Source organism: Sitophilus oryzae, unplaced genomic scaffold (genome assembly GCF_002938485.1).
Source record: "Sitophilus oryzae breed Bouriz unplaced genomic scaffold, Soryzae_2.0 scaffold_227_pilon_pilon, whole genome shotgun sequence".
In the NCBI taxonomy this organism is placed as follows: Eukaryota; Metazoa; Arthropoda; class Insecta; order Coleoptera; family Curculionidae; genus Sitophilus; species Sitophilus oryzae.
The window spans coordinates 669,352-687,523 of NW_022146782.1; the positions used below are offsets into that span (position 1 = coordinate 669,352).

Sequence of the window (18,172 nt, forward strand, 5' to 3'; positions counted from 1 at the left end):
CTGAAACGGTCACACCTGTAGCTGCAAGAAGCTGTGTTTGTAGCTCCGGATGAGAAACATTGGGATTTCTTCTAGCAATTTGTGCACGCAAGGCGGTCTTGTTCAGTTGTGACTCTTTGACGACTTTGTCTGGGCCTGTCCTTGTGTGTTCCTGATTCCAAGTACCTTGAATATGTTTTCGATACAACACCCTGGGTAACGCCTACTATCTCTGTTACGTCTCTTGGGACATTCTTTCTTCAATGAGAGCAATAATTCTTCACCTCTGTACATATGTTAATCCAGCAAAAGGCATTTTTTTCATTTTATGGATCGAATGAACATTACCGGACAATCGTGATTATACTACTGAACACAAAATTTAAAAGAAAATAAATCGTAGCAGTCGTTTATTCTTTATTATCATGTTTATTTACAACAAAAAGCCTTATCTTAAAGTTGTATACCAATTTTCCTTGCAAGAAATTTAGTCAGAAATAAAGAGTGATTCTATATAAGTTTGGTTGTGTATATGGTTGGTTGACTGATTGTATGATATCAACTGATTGCTGGCGAGATAGCTTTTAAGTAAGGTCCGACCGAACCTGGGTTTTTAGTCTCGGCTGAGACCGTAACCGAGAGAAAAAGAAATTCTCGGCCGAGAACGTGACCAAGACACGATGAAATATTTATTCAATAGCTTATTATATGAAAAAAATATATGATAATAATGTAATAAAAACGTTATTTTCATGTACAGCCAGTTTTATTGGGATTTAATACTATAAAATTACTAATACTAATAAAATTACTTTTTTAGTCTACGTTATAGGCTAAAAAAGTAATTTTTCAGCATTGAATCCTTTCAAATTATGCATTTAGATTATTGGTAGTTGGTGATGCAGGTGCAGTCTAGAAATGTATAAGGTGCTGGTTTCAGAACTCTGTATGGATGTGAATAATTACACACAAAAATTTTACTTATTACTAGGATATACGAGTAATTCATATAAAAGCACAATTCTGTTAAATTTATAAAACCAACATTAATAAGGCACTAACATATAACATTTCGTTCCTTGTTTACGCAAAGAAATACGAAGGCGATTCTTCAGCCGTTCGGGAAATACCCTTCGTGATTCGATCAGATCATATATATGGATCAGATATGATCTACGCTTTTTTTCCGACTTTGGACGAGTGTTTCATTCATCCACGCATCGATAAGTGGAGCGATACGCTCAAAACTAAGCTAATAATTTGACGACCATGAGCAGTCTCGGCCGTGGCCGATAATCTCGGCCTTTTTATGCCGAGAATGACTGTAACCGAGATCTCGGTCGGACCTTACTTTTAAGTCTCTAACTAATATAACTACGAAATTAAGCATCCTTATGTGAATAAAACTTTAAAATTAGTGTAGGAAAACGAACATAGATAAAAAGCGTCGTTACTCACCTTGGAAACAAGACGACACCACGGAGGAGCCGGTCCTCTTCTTCCTCCTGCGCTTCTTCTTCGCTTCTTCCTTGTGGCGGGCGATCTCTCGCGCGCGCGTCGACGGGTCCAGTTGTTCGCCCGCGTCGCCGCCGCTGTCGGAGGCGCTGCCGTTGCCGCCGCTGCTGCCCCCGCCGCCGTTGCGACCGACGAGGCTGCCGGTAGAGGCGCCGCCCGCGTCTGCAAAAAACAAACCGCAATTAGGAGAAGACGAGGCTTCGAGGGTGCGGGGAAAGATCTAGCTCATCGTTGTTAGACGCGACAAGAGTTGGACGTTTGCGAGCCGACTGACATCACTCACACCTGACAGGTTGGATGTACCTATTAATAGGTACTTTTTTTACTTTTGTGAGACACCTTAATAAATTTTACTTAATTTCGGGTACAAAACTACTATAGGGGTACAATAAACTCTTAAATTGAGAATATCAATACACCCTCTGTAGTTTTGATATCTCATCTCAGTTAAAATTAAGGTTAGAACTATTGGGAGGGGAAAATCAGGATTATAAATAATATTTAAGTAAAAATGATAATGTAGAAATCAATGAGAATGAGACGTTTAATTTTTTTAACAAAGACATTCGTCAAGTTGCAAAACTCGTATAGATGGAGAAGTGGTTCATAGTTCGTGCGACTAGGGCTATAAATATGAGTTATATGACTGGAGGATTATTATAAGTGGCGTGCAGTGCAAATATTGATAAAATGATATAATTGGGGGAAAATTCTCAGATTTGGCATCACTGACGAAAACGGATTTATATCACGTGTTACTTCCTTAGTCTATATCTTTCTTATATATTGGCCTTCCAGTCACTGCGGTCTGCGGTAGAGTAAGAGGAAGATTCGCAAAGGCACAGCCTTTAATATCCCATAAGAGACAATATAAAGTAAATCAATCTGCCTTCGCAAAAATTTTAGGAGGAGCGCCTTTAACGAAATATTATACTAAGGGCTGCCAAAGGTTAGTTTTGGGTCGAGATTTCACTATGTAAAAAGAGTACAATGCATTTAAAATGTACTGAACAAAGAGAGAACAGTAAAAACGTTGCCAAAGGTATGAAAGAAACAGAGAATCTGTGCACATTGCTAAGAGACGTGGAAGGGGATACAACAGATTCGTCGCGATCGACCCAATTAGTACTTAAAATTCTAGAAGGGTGTATATATTATGTGTTCAGCTTTACGATTTAATTACGTCTCGTGATACTTGTCTATTTATTAATGAGTCGTTGTAATTTTCCCTATAGCTTTGAAATTTTTAACTGCGAGTTAGAAACACTTGCGCTTTTGGTAAAAATAAGTGGAATTGAGTTGGTGTTCGACAGTGGTCGGCGCTATTAGAACCCTGAATTGAAAAATCGATATCTCGAAATCCATTAGAAATAACTGATTGTAGTTTTTTCAGAAACTTTCTTAATATTTCTGCTATATTTTCTTCGCAGAAAGTATGTGAAAATCTTTACAAATAAAAAAGGTACACGATTGCTGAACATTTCTATGCACTAAAAGTAAATGGACGAGTTTTTTTAAAATTTTTGAACGCTTTCTCGTTATAAAAAAATATGGATACCCTATCGATATCCTTATAATTCCATTTCAGATGCTCAGAAACATATCTAATAATTTTATCTAGTTATCTTTTCGAAATAAAAGACTTTTAAAAATAAGCGGTTTGCGATCGTGATTTTACTTTACTTTTCATTTCTCTCACTCCGACTTCCAGATCCCTGAGCGATTTACTTCCACACATGTAAATACCGACCCAAAAGTAAGAGTTGCCAGCACGGTATGGGAATTGCGCGATAACGCAGTAGTCAAAAATGATTTGAATATATCTTGTATATGTAATGTCTAGTATATAATTTCTAGAAAAAAATATAAGATCAAAAATGCTTATTACAAATATCTATTTCCGATTTCTTTGACTAGTAATGAGATGTAAGAACGCCACTGGACTATATGAATTCTCTCATGTCAAAATTCAAGGAGTAACTAAAGTCCGTCTGGGGGTAGTATCAAACAGGATAGAACTTAAAAAAAAAGAAAAACAACTATAAGAATAACAAGTTATTAGGTTACTGTTAGAACTGCAAGAATGGGAGCAAGTAGTCTGAATGCACCTTAAGAGCAGTTAAAATATTTATTTGGTAACGCTGAAAACATGTTTTTTTGTATTTGTTAAGTAAAAGTAGTCATGATGGAGTCCGTTTGGTAAAAATCCAGTTTATAATGGAGTTAAACCCTTTGGTGTTACTTAAAGCTGATAAAAATTACGTCTCACATCTTGCATGTTCTCTAGCTTTCTCTGTAGTTTATTCCTGGGACAAAACTTTTGTCACAGGAAATTTTAGAATACAACAAAAGACCAATTCACAAGACATAAAATCAAAACAAAAAATATCATTAACAGTGTATTTTTAAACGTTTTATTATTGCTCAAAATGTTTGAAATAAAATAAGAGATCTGTTTTAGATGCATACTCGTAGATACTAACCATAGGTTTATGGTCAATAAGTTGCAGTAAATGCATAATGCATGCATCACACCGAGTTCTTAATGAAATTCAATAAACTATTTACTGAATATATTACATCGGACTGAAGATAAATACTACATAAGTTTCTTGCTCAATAAGAGAGAATTATACCAATAATTTATAAACAAACGGTTTAGAATGGAATGTTACTTAAGGTTTTTACCTCGGCCGGACTAATAAATGAAGAAAACATATTTTTTTCTCAAATGAAAGATTTATTTTAAGGTAAAATTGTGCGTATTAAAAATCTGTAACAGATAACTGCGTTGTATAAAAATCGGGTAAACAAATTAAACCATAAACAATTTTTAAAAAAATACGTCGTCCATGTTGAACCCAGAACATTAATTTCTTTTTTGTTTCCAAGCTCTTAAATGTCATATGAAGAAAACAACACTTCAATTTTTATAACATACATGGTTACTGTAAACATCCGCCTATTAAGTAATTAATAAAAATGTAAAGTGGTCTACATATTACTATACAGGGTGTTTCAAAAAACATGTGCCATCTCTCGTGGGGAGATTCCTCGTTTAAAAATAAGATTTATTTTTCATATCAACATAGGTCCGATTCTGCTTTGTTTTGTAGCTACAGGGTGTTAAAGTCTTAATAATCTTTCAATTTGAAATTTTGAGGGTAAAAGTTACTATAAGTGCTACATATTTTAATGCTAAAAAAGTGTCGATAAATTCATCAGAGACGTGCATATGGGTTATCACTGGAATATTTTTCAAAAAACAACATGTGCGCAACTGCCTTTTTTTTCCTAATTTTACCTAATTTATCTAGATTTCTCAGAGCACTATGAACGAACTCAGCTTGTATGTTTGAAATAATCGTCCAGTTGGCTTAAAAATGATGATCGATGACATTTCCCATATAATTTTACTTTCAAAATTATGTATATATATCTTCATTTCTAAGTCATCTATGACGCCATTTTTTTCAGTTTTGTTATAATTATTTTTGTCTCTTAATCTGTACTTGTAACATTATTCTTTTAATTTTATTAATTTATTGTCGTGAAATTAATTTCTGTTGTATATTTGATATTGATATTAAACATATTTTTAAAAAATGGTGTATTTTTTGTGTTTTTATGTATGTCATAATTAAAAATAAATAAAGAATTAAAATTTTTTATTTTTTAAGCTTCACGTCATACGTGACAATCTAGTCCGTAGTTCCTACAAGCGATATTGGGGGCGCTAGTAGCAGTATACTTGTCAACAGTGTCAAATTTAAACGTCAATTTCACTATCCAATATTTAGCAAGGCGCTAGCACTTCATCTTGTGTATGTGTTTTGTGGAGGACTTGGTCCCACATAGCCAGCAATAGACAACAATGGGCCCAACTCCCAAGAGAGTACCTAAATATGTGAGGGAGGCTACACCATAATTGGAAATGTTTCAATAAGCTGAAAATGATGATGATTACAGATTACAGAGTAGCTGAGAATTAATATAGCAGCATTTAAATTTAATAAAAAAATGTTAAAAATTAGGTGAATATTTAGAAAAAAAAATTATAAAAACTACCTATTTTTGTCGTATCCTATTATTGAAGAAATTGTATTTATTTACATGTACACCATTTTTCTGCTCACAATAATAAAATTATTGTTTTATCTTTTAGTGTAAAAAGCGAAAATTACATTTTAACCACATCTATTTTTAAACTATAGCTAGGTACAACTGTACTACATATAAGTTATATCAGAAAATAATTTATTTTCTATTTATATCATTGTTTATACCATCATTGATCTAGGAAATCATGAATTGTAAATAATATAGACGCCTTCAAACAATGTATTAGAAGAACAATAACATCACAATTATAGTTACTCAATATTTATAAACAGACTGTAATTATCCCCATATGTGAATTAATCCCAACAAGATGAAATTAGACCTTTTTCTCACTCAATAATAAGATTATCTAAATGTTCAAACACACAAACATCCATATAATCAATTCTCGTAGTTTATATTTTTATAAATAAGAGATTAAAGAGAGCAAAACAATTTACAACAAATAAATTTGATAAGAGATATAAAATATGCTCAATGGATTTGTTTTATGCAACGATTAAGTGAGTGTGGTTATGGATTGACCGATAAAGTTGATAACTATAAGTTGCACAAACCATGGAAGCTCCTAAATGACACTTTTCTTATAGTACGAGAGCTAGCAACGTCGGAGAAACAAGTATTTTAAGACGTCTGGCTCTTTGATATATCTTTTACTATGCTCTCTAGAACAGCATGCGGTCCGTCTGGCTGCCGGTAAACGTTGCGTTTCCTACTGTGCATTGACAGAATATCCTATATTTTTATAAGCTCTTTAAATTCTAGTATTGAATATAAACCGACCGAGTCTCCAAAGCGCAGTGCGTAGAGTTTCCGACCACGAACCAATGAGTTCAAATCCGGGTCAGGACAAAGACTTCTTTATTTTATTTTCGTTTATATTCTGATAGTATTAAATAATTCTGGTAATTTAAAAAAAAAACAAGTGTTTAATACTTTACTATCAGAATATAAACGAAAATAAAATAAAAGTCTTTGCCCTGGCCCGGATTCGAACTCTACGCACTGAGCTATGGAGACATGTTCGATTTATATTCAATACTAGAATTTAATATTTATAGGACTAAATTAATAAAAAATATAAGATCTTCTTCCGATGCGCAGTAGTGAACGCAACGGGTATCGGCAGCCAGACGGGCCGCATGCTGTTCCAGAGAGCATAGTAAAAGGTATATCAAAGAGCCAGACGTCTTAAAATACTTTCTCGAAAACGTTGCTAGCTCTTAGACTATTACTTATTCAGTATTTTCTAATACTGAATTTTACTTTTTCCTGGTTAACTGATGTATTTATAAAAAAAGTACTTATAGAGACAAACTATTTTCTAATTATGAATTGTTACAATAGGTACACTATATATGTTATATTTTTATTTCAAAAATATTGACGGAAATAAGTATAATATAGTAAAATAATACAAGTCAAGGAACTCAAACAACAGTATAGGAACGAAACACAAACAACAGTATAGTATAGGAACTCAAACAACCATCCTACCTAAAAACGTAATTTGATTAGTGACATTTAAAAATTAAACCCCTAATCTCAACATTTTAGTGTGAACTGTCTTTGAAAAACGTGGATATTGGTTCACCCTATTTAACCAAATACCTATTTAATATTTTTCGAGAATTTTTTTTTTTGAAAAATAGGTACTAAATTCAAAAGTCGTTAAATTACACTCCATGTACAAGGTACAAGCAGGGTTCGGAAAACTACATGTTACTTTTAAAAACTACATAAACTACATTACATGTAGTTAATGTAGTTTATGTAGAGGGTGTAGTTTATGTAACCTATGTATGTAACTTTCAAATATCAAAGGTTTGAGATGAGGTTATAATAAGTTGATGCTTTAAAAACACATAATGTATTTAAGAAAACAGAAGAAATATGGCTTTAAATATAATATTTACATCATATTATCTCTATTACACCTCATACAAAGGAAAATTATTCATAATATCAATACATAGTTTATTAACGTAGTTTTCATGTAGTTAATGAACGGGAAAAGACGTAGTTTTTGAAGAAAAACTACACGTAGTTAATCAGGTAAATTACGTCTTAATTAACTACTTCCGAACCCTGTGTACAAGTAATAAAATTTTAAATTAAAATTCTGTAAAGTTTATTACTGAGCAATAAAAATTATATTGGATAATTGGAAATGCCTAACTATCTGATGTGTTACCAAAATACAGAAACAGGGCGAGTCTCAAATCAGTGCCAGTATATTCAGGGCTGGTAGATCTCGATAAAAGAAACATAGAAAGAGAAAATTACTGTTTTTCAAATAAGTCTAAAATAACCGAGATGTTCGACTTTAAAAATTAAAAAAAAATCGATGTTTCCCTTAAATTTTGAGAACCACTAGATCTTTTCTCGGTTTTCTTTTTTGTAAATTTAATCTACTATCAATGTTGCCATATTTTGAAGATATATGGTTATATGTTTTTCAACTAAAAATTTAAAAAAAATCCAAAAAATGTTTCAAAACATGTTTAGAATTTTCGATTTTTTTTCGCAACAAAAAACACATTTGCAAACGATGTTCATCTTTCTATTGTTTCGACGCCCACTAGATTTTGGTACTTCACAGGATTAGGAAACATCCATTGGTTTGTAAGAAAGAGGTTACTTCATAAATCTATGGTGTTTGTAGTTAATTGCAACATTAGCTTAATCCGTATTGCTTAGGGCTGTTACATATTTAGAATGTACAAATAGGTACTTATATTGACATATTTTAAAAATGTAGACACTATATCGATATAAAATAACTATCGATATATACCGGATGCGTCTCAAAAGTGGCTCACCCCTATAACTTTTTTGTTTTTTCAGATAAAAAAACGAGATTTGGTAGTAGTATATGACATAAATTAGGATTGATTGACGTATGCAATTGTTTTTGGTCACTTCCTGTTTCACTGGAAATGATTACAACTTTTGATTTTTAAATGGCACCCGCGGTATTTTTTACTTTATTCGATAGAAAATTACTTTCTGAATAGAATGACATATCATATGTCAACTTTTGACATTCTCGGTTCGAAAAATCGTATTTTAAAATTCAATCTAGAGTGCCGTGAGTATGTTAAAAACGCAATTCTTAATCAAGGAGCCTTGGAAAAATAGATTTGATCGTCTAATGTTTTTAGTATCTTGTCCTGGCCAGTTAGAAAATGCTCAAATCGTATTTCTAATCATATCTCAATTTTTTCAAATGGAGGGAGAGTGGCTCATTATCATATTTGGAAAAAGATTTTTTTTACGAATAATTTGATACCACACACTTGGTATTTCGAATCAAATTGTCGTTATGAATCGCGTTTTGCAATTTCAAATAAACAATATGCGAAAATGTCAAAAGTTGACATATGATATGTCATTCTATTCAGAGTGTCGTTTTCTATAGAATAAAGTAACAAAATACCGAGGGTGCCATTTAAAAATGAAAAGTTGTAGTCATTTCCGGTGAAACCGGAAGTGACCGAAAACAATTGAATACGTCTGTCAATCCTAATTTATGTCATACACTAACATACCAAATCTCGATTTTTTAACTGAAAAAATAAAAAAGTTATAGGGGTGAGCCACATTTGGGACGCACCCGGTATATCGTTGTCGTACGTATCAATAATTCTAATTAGTAATTTATTGCGGCTACTCCACAAAAGGGCCAGAGGGCAAACAAGCGATTATTAGCTAATGCTGAAAATAAAGGTGCTAATAATATCTCCCATAAATCCGCTTAATACCTTTTCAAGTGCCAATGGATTTTAGGAAGGGTTTATTTATGAGCCCTTTTAACAAAAGTGCCTTATTAGGGCTTGTTTGGCTACATAACTAAAATTAACTACAATATATGTAAACATACTACATTTTAAGTATAATGTAAATTAATGGGAGAATAAAAGTTAATGCCAATCAAAAGCATATGCATATATATATATAAATAATAAAATTATATAAGGATTCTTGCCTTTAGATTATACAGGGCGTCCCAGAAATAAGAGCAAATATTTTAACTGGTAGTATATTTCGGCCAGTGAATCACGCCTATGCATGAGGTTTTCTTTGCGAAAAAAAATTGTTGAAAATTTTACATTTTTCTCGACATTTTCCGAGAAATTTTAAAAAACTTTTTAGTGCCACTTGTTTATTCACATCAGGCGTCGAATAAGCTGAAACACCTCGTGTTTCCAGCGGTTCCCAAAATGTTGCCATTATTATTTTTTTTAATTTCAAAGTTAAATAACTCGGTTATTTTCAATTTATTTAAAAAATGGTAAAGAGAAAAGACGTTTCATTTGACCAGATCTACTACCCCTTAAAATATCTATACTTATTTCTGGGACACCCTCTATATTATTAGATATCTAGATATCTAATCTATGATACGATCCAGATATCATATACCGGCGCTACTGTCCAAAATACTAACTTGTGAAAGGTTATGATTTTATTTTCTTTGAAATACCCAGTTAATACCAGCTATATAGGCGAGAAACTATTAATTAAATGCCAAAAAATACTGATTACAATCTTATTAAAACTGCAGATCTTTCTAATCCTCATTTACCTTCTTGATAAGTGTAGGTACTGAAAGTTTTATGATTCACTATAATGATAACCATCTTTCATATTAAGTTGTTGACTCTTTAGTTATAAATAGAATGGTAAATATTGTCTTTCACCTAATAGAAAATGACTATGTTTTATAAGCGTTAATTCTTAAAACCAGCATCTAGGTGTTATTATTGTGTTTATCTGATAATTTTACAGCTCCAGTTATATGGTGATGTTTCTAACTTGGAGGAACAGTATATTTTTAGAGAATTCGAAAAAAAATGCATTCAGATAATGTTATTACATAGTGGAATAATTTGTTGAAAGATGGGGAAAGTAACTGTATTATTATTATGAGTCCAAGATAATAGGCCTTCAAATATAAAGTTTTGGTAAAAACTTGAATTTTTGATATAAGATACTTTGAAAGATCTAAAAACCAATTTTGAAAGATTTTTTTTTTGAATTCATGCCCGAGAAGAGGTGAAATAAATAAATCAAATTATTTTTTCGAAATTTCGGAGAATAAAAGTTGTAGAGCGTTCAATCTGTGGTTCAATTTTACATATTGAACCAATGACTAAAGAATCCAAGGACAAATAACACCCGAGAGCAAATTGTGACGATGTCACCAAACAGTGCCGTGGCACATATTTTTCTTAACCTAGCTGTTTGAAGCAATATTTATATTTTTTGATAATTGTTTTGAATACGCCTATGGTGTATCATCCTAATTAATTACGAAAAAAACGTATTAAAATGTTAACAAAAGGTACAAAACTAGTATCGACGTATAGCACATATCAAGTACATATAGATGTTAATTGAAATTGAAGAATAATTATCGAATTCGATAAGAAAACGCTAAAAAGTTGGAGTGGACTGTTTATTTACCTATGAACCGTAACTCCTGGCTCTTTCTTATCGCTGCTGCTTTTACACTTGAAAGCTGAACAACTAATCACCATTGTAATAAAGTTTATATAAAGTTTACTACAAACAAACTATTAAAAATCGCTAAAATTGTCGTTGGTGACCAAATGATGACTCATTGTTTGCCACCAAAACAAAAAAAAAAGGTCACAAATTCTACTGCAGCCCGTATAGGGGCGTTACATGTTCTTATATTCTTTAGTCATTGTATTGAACCAATGACTAAAGAATATAAGGACATGTAACGCCCATATACGGGCTGCAGCAGAATTTGTGACCTTAGACGCCATTCTTTTGATGGCAAACAATTCAAGTTTTTATCAAATCATCGTATTTAAAGGCCTATTTTCTTGGACTACGATTTTTAAACGAACAATTACGTCAGGATATAAAAAAAATTGGGGTAAATTTAGTAAGTCAGACAAAGTTTTGGTAAACAAGATACTGGTTCTGTCTAATTAAGATTAATTACTTCTGATAATAAACAATGTTATATTTAAATAAGATAGTATTTAAAATTAAGATAATTATGAAATCGTCAAATATCAGAATTGGTGAAGTTTTTCTCATAAAACGAATCACATATTATTAAAGATATTGGTAGATATGATATGCAACATTGATGGGACTCAGACCGTAGTATATTAAGTATATCAGTAATAACTATATAAGTACCGTATGATCGAAAAAAAAAGCGTTCAGTTGGCTTGGAAATGACGATCGATGACATTTCCCATATAATTTTACATATAAAATGACAGTGATCTTCATTTCATAGCAATCGCTGACGCCGTTTTTATTTGATCATACGATATATGTATTAGTATAGGTATACGATAACGCAGACAGTTTAATTTAGATTTTAGGTTAGTTGAATAATCAAATTTTACAAGGACGTTTTTCCACGAAATAATATACTATAGGTATACTCTCAATAGGTATCACGGAGGAATAAGAGAGGGGAGATGCTACAGCTGTAGAAGAGGTTCACCTAGCCGCCCGCCATCTTAGATTGTGGTACTTTTTGTAATTTGTGCATTTTTCTCGAAATTTAATGTTTTTCATCGATAATTTGAGTGTTTTCTATTACAAAAACATTTAAAACCATGGTGTTGTGTGCTGTATGCAGTTGTGGGAGCAGGAAAGGTATCGACTCGAAGAAACTCACCCGCGTAACATTTCACAGATTAGATAAACAGTGTGCAGGTCCGTAATGACCGAATTAACGAATGAACATTAATTAGTATTTTATGCCTATTTTAAGTTTGATGTAGTAATGCCAAGTAATTTGTTCATTCGATTCACACGATTAATATTACACAATTATTTTACATTAGCTCAAGGCAAATTTTTCTCATTGTTTGTTTTTATTATTTGAAGTTTTACTTAATCAGGTCCCCTGTCCAAAGGGTACACTTTTGGCCCCGCCCAAACAACGAAGTGAGACTGTTTTTATCCTACAGAAATACGTGTAGTAGCGACTCCGCTTTCTTATTTCTCCGTGATAGGTATACAACCTGCACTTTCGGGGTATACCGGGTGCGTCTCAAAAGTGGCTCACTCCTATAACTTTTTTATGTTTTCAGATAAAAAATTGAGATTTGGTATATTAATATATGACATAAATTAGGATTGATTGACGTATTCAATTGTTTTCTGTCAGTTCCTGTTTCACAGGAAATGACTACAACTTTTGATTTTTGAATGGTACCCTCGATGTTTTGTTGCTTTATTCGATAGAAAATGACACTCTGAATAGAATGACATATCATATGTCAACATTTGACATTTTCGAATATAGTTTATTTGAAATTACAATATGCGATTCATAACGACAATTTGACTTAAAATACTAAGTGTGTGGTATCAAATTATTCCTAAAAATGCTTTTTCCAAATATGCTAATGAGCCACCCTCGTTCCATTTGAAAAACTTGAGATATGATTAAAAATACGATTTGGGTATATTTTAACAGGCCAGGACAAGACATGAATAACATTAGACAATCAAATCTATTTTTCCAAGGCTCCTTGATTAAAAATTATTAGTGTTTTTATCATAGTCAAGGCATTCTAGATTGAAATTTAAAATTCAATTTTGTTTTAAGCAATAATGTCAAAAGTTGACATATGATATATCATTCTATTCAGAATGTCATTTTCTATCGAATAAAGTATAAAAATACCCAGGATGCAATTTACAAATCAAAAGTGGTAGTTATTTCCGGTGAAACAGGAAGTGGCCGAAAATAATTGAATTCGTCAATCAATCCTAATTTATTTCATACCAAATCTCGTTTTTTTATCCGATAAAATAAAAAAGTTATAGGGGTGAGCCACTTTTGAGGCACACCCATTGGATATTTACTCACCGCCTGCCCATCACTGAGTGATGTTTACAAAAAATAACTTCTTTTTGTAGATTATCTTCTAGTGACCAAAAACTTCTTCTCATTTTAAATGAAGTTTCTTTTTATAAGTTCCGAAGATTATTAATAAAAATATTAATAAAAAACGGGGTGATGGAAAACACAAAGAGACATATCCAATCACATACCGCAGATATGTGACCAATTCTGACCAATGACAAGGTCGGTGAGCCGGCGTTTGTCCTCACCAACCAAATGGTGCCGCGTTTTAGCTTTTACAACCGACACCTGGTGGTGGGCGTTGCTCTTGGACCAATTACGAAGCCGTAGCGTCAAAATCAGCTGCTCAAGCCACCAATAGGATCTCGCCACGATGTATGGTGCGCAAAGGGCAGTAGAACCACAGCCGAGTATTATGTAATCCCAGATATTTTTGGTAAAACAAACAATAAAAGTCTTTTATGAGCTGATATTTTAAGTAACTGGGTAAATAGGAGATTACAGGGATTATTTTCACCGATAAAAATTAAAATCAATAGACCATAAAAGATATAAAAATAAACATCATTAATTTTTAAGATTGGAAATTTTTACTGCGCATTTTGGCTAAATAAAGAATTATTATGTCAGTCGAGCTTATGTCTAAATAAAGATTGCTTAAATAAATATTTCACTGCTAGCCTTGACATTGGAGTTAAATTAACCATGAATCACATTTTTTAGCGCTAAAAATTGTACAAAAAGTGTTGTTTCGTACCTGCTTGTTTAAAAAATATAAAAAAGTATCGAAAATATAATAAAAATAAATAGCCCACATTGCTGTTTCACCAAGCCATCTTATCCGATAGTCAAGCAGCACTAAAAGCGATCAACTCAGTAACCATTAAAGATCCGCGTTCAAAAGAATATATATTTTGATACAGATGAAGAAGTGGCATATGTGATCTAACTTTATTAGTTCCCTCGAGGATGTCCCATTCATTTTGAAGTATACTGAAAAACACTTTTTTGAGGAAATTTCTGAAATCGACAACGGATGGAGTTCCTTCAATATTATGTAAGATCGTTGCCTCGTTCTCAGCCAGTTTGTCTGCTCGGTCGTTACCAGCAATGTCAGAGTGTCCAGGAATCCACATAAAGTTAACATTGTAGTTTCTTTCAGTAAGTTTATATACTAAATCTCGAATGCTGCAGGTTAGAGAGTTTTTGGAGTTTAAAGAAGCAATACTGTTGAGAGAACTAAGTGAATCAGATAGTATTAATGCTTCAATCGGTGGCATCGGTGGCAATTTGGATAAGAGCCTGATAAATAGCTGTGAGTTCGACTGTTAAAATGCCAGAGAAATTAGGTAATCTGATTTTTTATTAGCAACCGGGTTGTAAAAAGCACAGCCAACACCTTGGTCAGATTTCGAGCCATCTGTGTAAAAACAAATATAGTAACGATATTTTTCGTCTAAGATTTGTATTAGACTAGTTTTGTAAAGATATCTGGATGTTTCAGATTTTTTTAATTTACAAAGTTCCATATTAACTGAAATAGGATCCTTCTATGCAGGGGGCAGTGTGTCGGAAAAAGTGGATACAGGGATATTAGGAATGTTTTGTTGGGAGGAAAATAGGTGGTATCTTATATTAATGGGGCGTTGGTATTTTAGATGAACAGTATACGTTTCACGTATACGTTTAGTCTTGTAAGTCGAAGAACTTGCGATAGTCAATCAAAAAAAGGCTTTGACTTAATGGATATTCCCTAATTAAGAGTATGGAGAATTCCCCTATGATACAAGGAAGAATATCCAGATGAGGCATAAAGATTCTCCACCGGTGTGGTGCGAAAAGCACCCAAAGATAATCGTAGCCCCTGGTGGAGTATTGTATCCAAGGATTTTAGGTAAGACTGAGTTATAGACAACATCACCATAGTCAAGTTTAGATAGTATAGAACTATTAAGTAGTTGAAGAAGACAAGTTGGATGGGAACCCCATTTAGAATTACCAAAAGCCTTAATTATGTTGAGATGTTTGAGACACTTTGATTTAACATAAGATATATGAGGCTTCCATGATAGTGAACTATCCAAGATCAATCCAAGAAACCTATGTTGACCTTCACTAGGAATAGGATGATTCTGGTGTTTAATATCATCAATTTGAGTGCAACTTCTTATTTTGCAGAAGCGTATTACAGAGGACTTGGAAGCAGAAAAGGAATATCCAGTGCAATTAGACCATTTTCGAAGGGAATTAAGATTTTGTTGGATTTTTCTTTGACAAACTCTGGGTGATCTAGAAGAATAGTAAATAACCAAATCATCAGCAAATATGATGAGATAGATATGTCAGGGGAGATATATGTAGGGAGGTCAAGAAGAGATAGAAGGCAATGAAAAAGCAAACGATTTAGCTAGAAAAGGAGCAAAAATGGACCAGAACCGTTCTGCTTCCCAAGGGGAAACCAACTTAAAGCGGAACTCAAGAACCTGGAAGGCTTCATCTGTAACCTGGAATGGGAATCCTCCAACACTCGAAGAAATTTCTCAGAACTTACGACCGAGAAAAATCGAAGACTTTCCTTGATTTAAGTAAGAACAATCGTCGGATTATCACGGCATTTTTAACAGAACACTGTCTCCTCAAAGAATACCTCAGTAGATTGAACCTAAGATGTAACTGCGAATGTAGATTCTGTGGGGAAAATGGGGAAACGCCAGAACACACCACTAATTGCAACGAGACGACAACTATTCGTGCCATAAACTTCAGTACGACTGATATCAGAGATGGAGAATTAGCCTCTGTGAAGACGTCTCAGATACTGGCTTTCGTCAAAGCTCTGAGACTGTATGATGAGTTATAACTCAAAAAAGGGGAACACTCAGTAGTAAGTAAGTTCACGGTGATTCCCATTCATTCTACATTAGTGTTTCATTGTTTAAAATTTACTATAAAAACTAGTTTTTACTCGAGAATAACAGTAAATGTTTTAAACCTGATCAATGTTTTTTACTATATTATTTAATTAAAATAAATAATTTAAATATGAAGTGAGAGCGTGTGATTGATGACAAGTTGTTTTGGTTTTTAAGAAAAAGTGATATTAATATTCATGAAATTAAAATAGCGTGTAAATTAAAATTAGCATTAAACATAGTTAACGACGATTACAGTTGAGGGTTGGAACCTTTGGTGTTACACAGCAAAATAAAAACACTAAATCACCACAATATGTGGTGACTAATCACCACATAATGTGGTGATTTAGTGTTTTTATTTTGCTAGTTAACGACCAAATAACTTACAGTGCTTGACCCAAAAAAATATTGTGTGCTTTATGCTTTATTGGAAACAAAAAAGCTCGATTGGTCGCGCTGATTCGAGGTGATCAAACATTTAATTTGAAACATTACCAAGACGAAAATAACAATAAGTTGAAGGTTTTTTTATTTAATTAAAGGTAACCAAGAAGTAGATAGGTAGGTACGTGCGGAATATCATCAGTTATAGTGATCTATTTAATAAATTTCTACTAAAAAAAATGCAATATCAAAAAAAATATATTAAAAGATCATATTTATTATGTAGTAGACCATGATTGATAATAAAAGAAACTAAAGAATTATTAAAAGTTTAGTGCTATCTGTCTCTTGTTTTATTTTGAGAGACACTAATTAATTCTTTATATATTAGGGAAACTTAAATCTCTACCGCTATTTGTAAATCATGGAAGCTATCGTATCGGAACTTTTAAATATTCCTTAAATAATTAATTTACGTGAAATATACTTTCAGCAAGATCGGGCTCCCCCTCATAACTTAAGTTACAACGAAAATATTAGAATTTTGTTAAATTATTATTTCTCAAATCAATGAATTGGAGCCAATGTACCCATATGATGACCTCCCTGATTCCAGGATTTGTCCGTTCTCGATTTTTTATTTTGAGGATTTTTGAAATATGATTTTGAGGATTTAATAATGCAAGCTTTTAGATATTTGCAAACCCATATCCCATTATAATAAATTCCGTTATAAAGAAGAGAAAAATATATTAAAAGGTTCAGTGGTAACAGTTCAAAAGTTAAACATATCAATTCCAAATAAAATTTTAATATGTGTATGTCTATTTTAGTAAATACTATTTTGATTTTGTCATTTTCCACTGCCTACTAATAAGAAAATGATATATTTTAAATATTGCAGTAAATAGTAAAAACAAATATAGAGTGATATATACATATATTTGAGAAGCTCATAGCAAGGCGGATCATATGATTTATAAATATACAGGGTGTTCCATTTAAAAAAAAATAACTTTAGTTCATATTTTCAAAAATATTTATTTCGTAGAAAAACAGACTACGCCACTGTATTCTACGTAAAAAGTTCTACAAGAATCAGTTTTCACTTTCTCGATATCATCCAAAATAACGGAGACACGGGGGCTGTCCCAAATTGCCAAATTTTCGGTTTGTGCAAACCGCATCCTCCTATTTTTACCAATAACGTGAAGATACTGCATGATTTCAACGCAAATGGGGCACCCTGTACAAGATAGCTTAATAGCCGTAAAAAACTCATCGCAACTTTATTAGAATATTTTGAACGGGAAAGCGGAGTAATGGCCCTCTATGTTCATTAAATGCTGTTAAGAAGGTAAGTTTTGTTGATGTAAATAAT

The 18,172-nt window shown here is 32.6% G+C and overlaps 1 protein-coding gene across 1 annotated transcript in view; it reads right to left on the minus strand.

The window, feature by feature from the left end:
• LOC115884357 (MAP kinase-interacting serine/threonine-protein kinase 1) overlaps window positions 1-18,172 on the minus strand; it is a 54,290-nt gene that overhangs the window by 5,473 nt on the left and 30,645 nt on the right. The window contains exon 2 of the mRNA XM_030902915.1: window positions 1,438-1,656. Within this exon, the coding sequence (XP_030758775.1) occupies window positions 1,438-1,656 (219 nt within the window). The remainder of the gene's footprint in view (window positions 1-1,437; window positions 1,657-18,172) is intronic.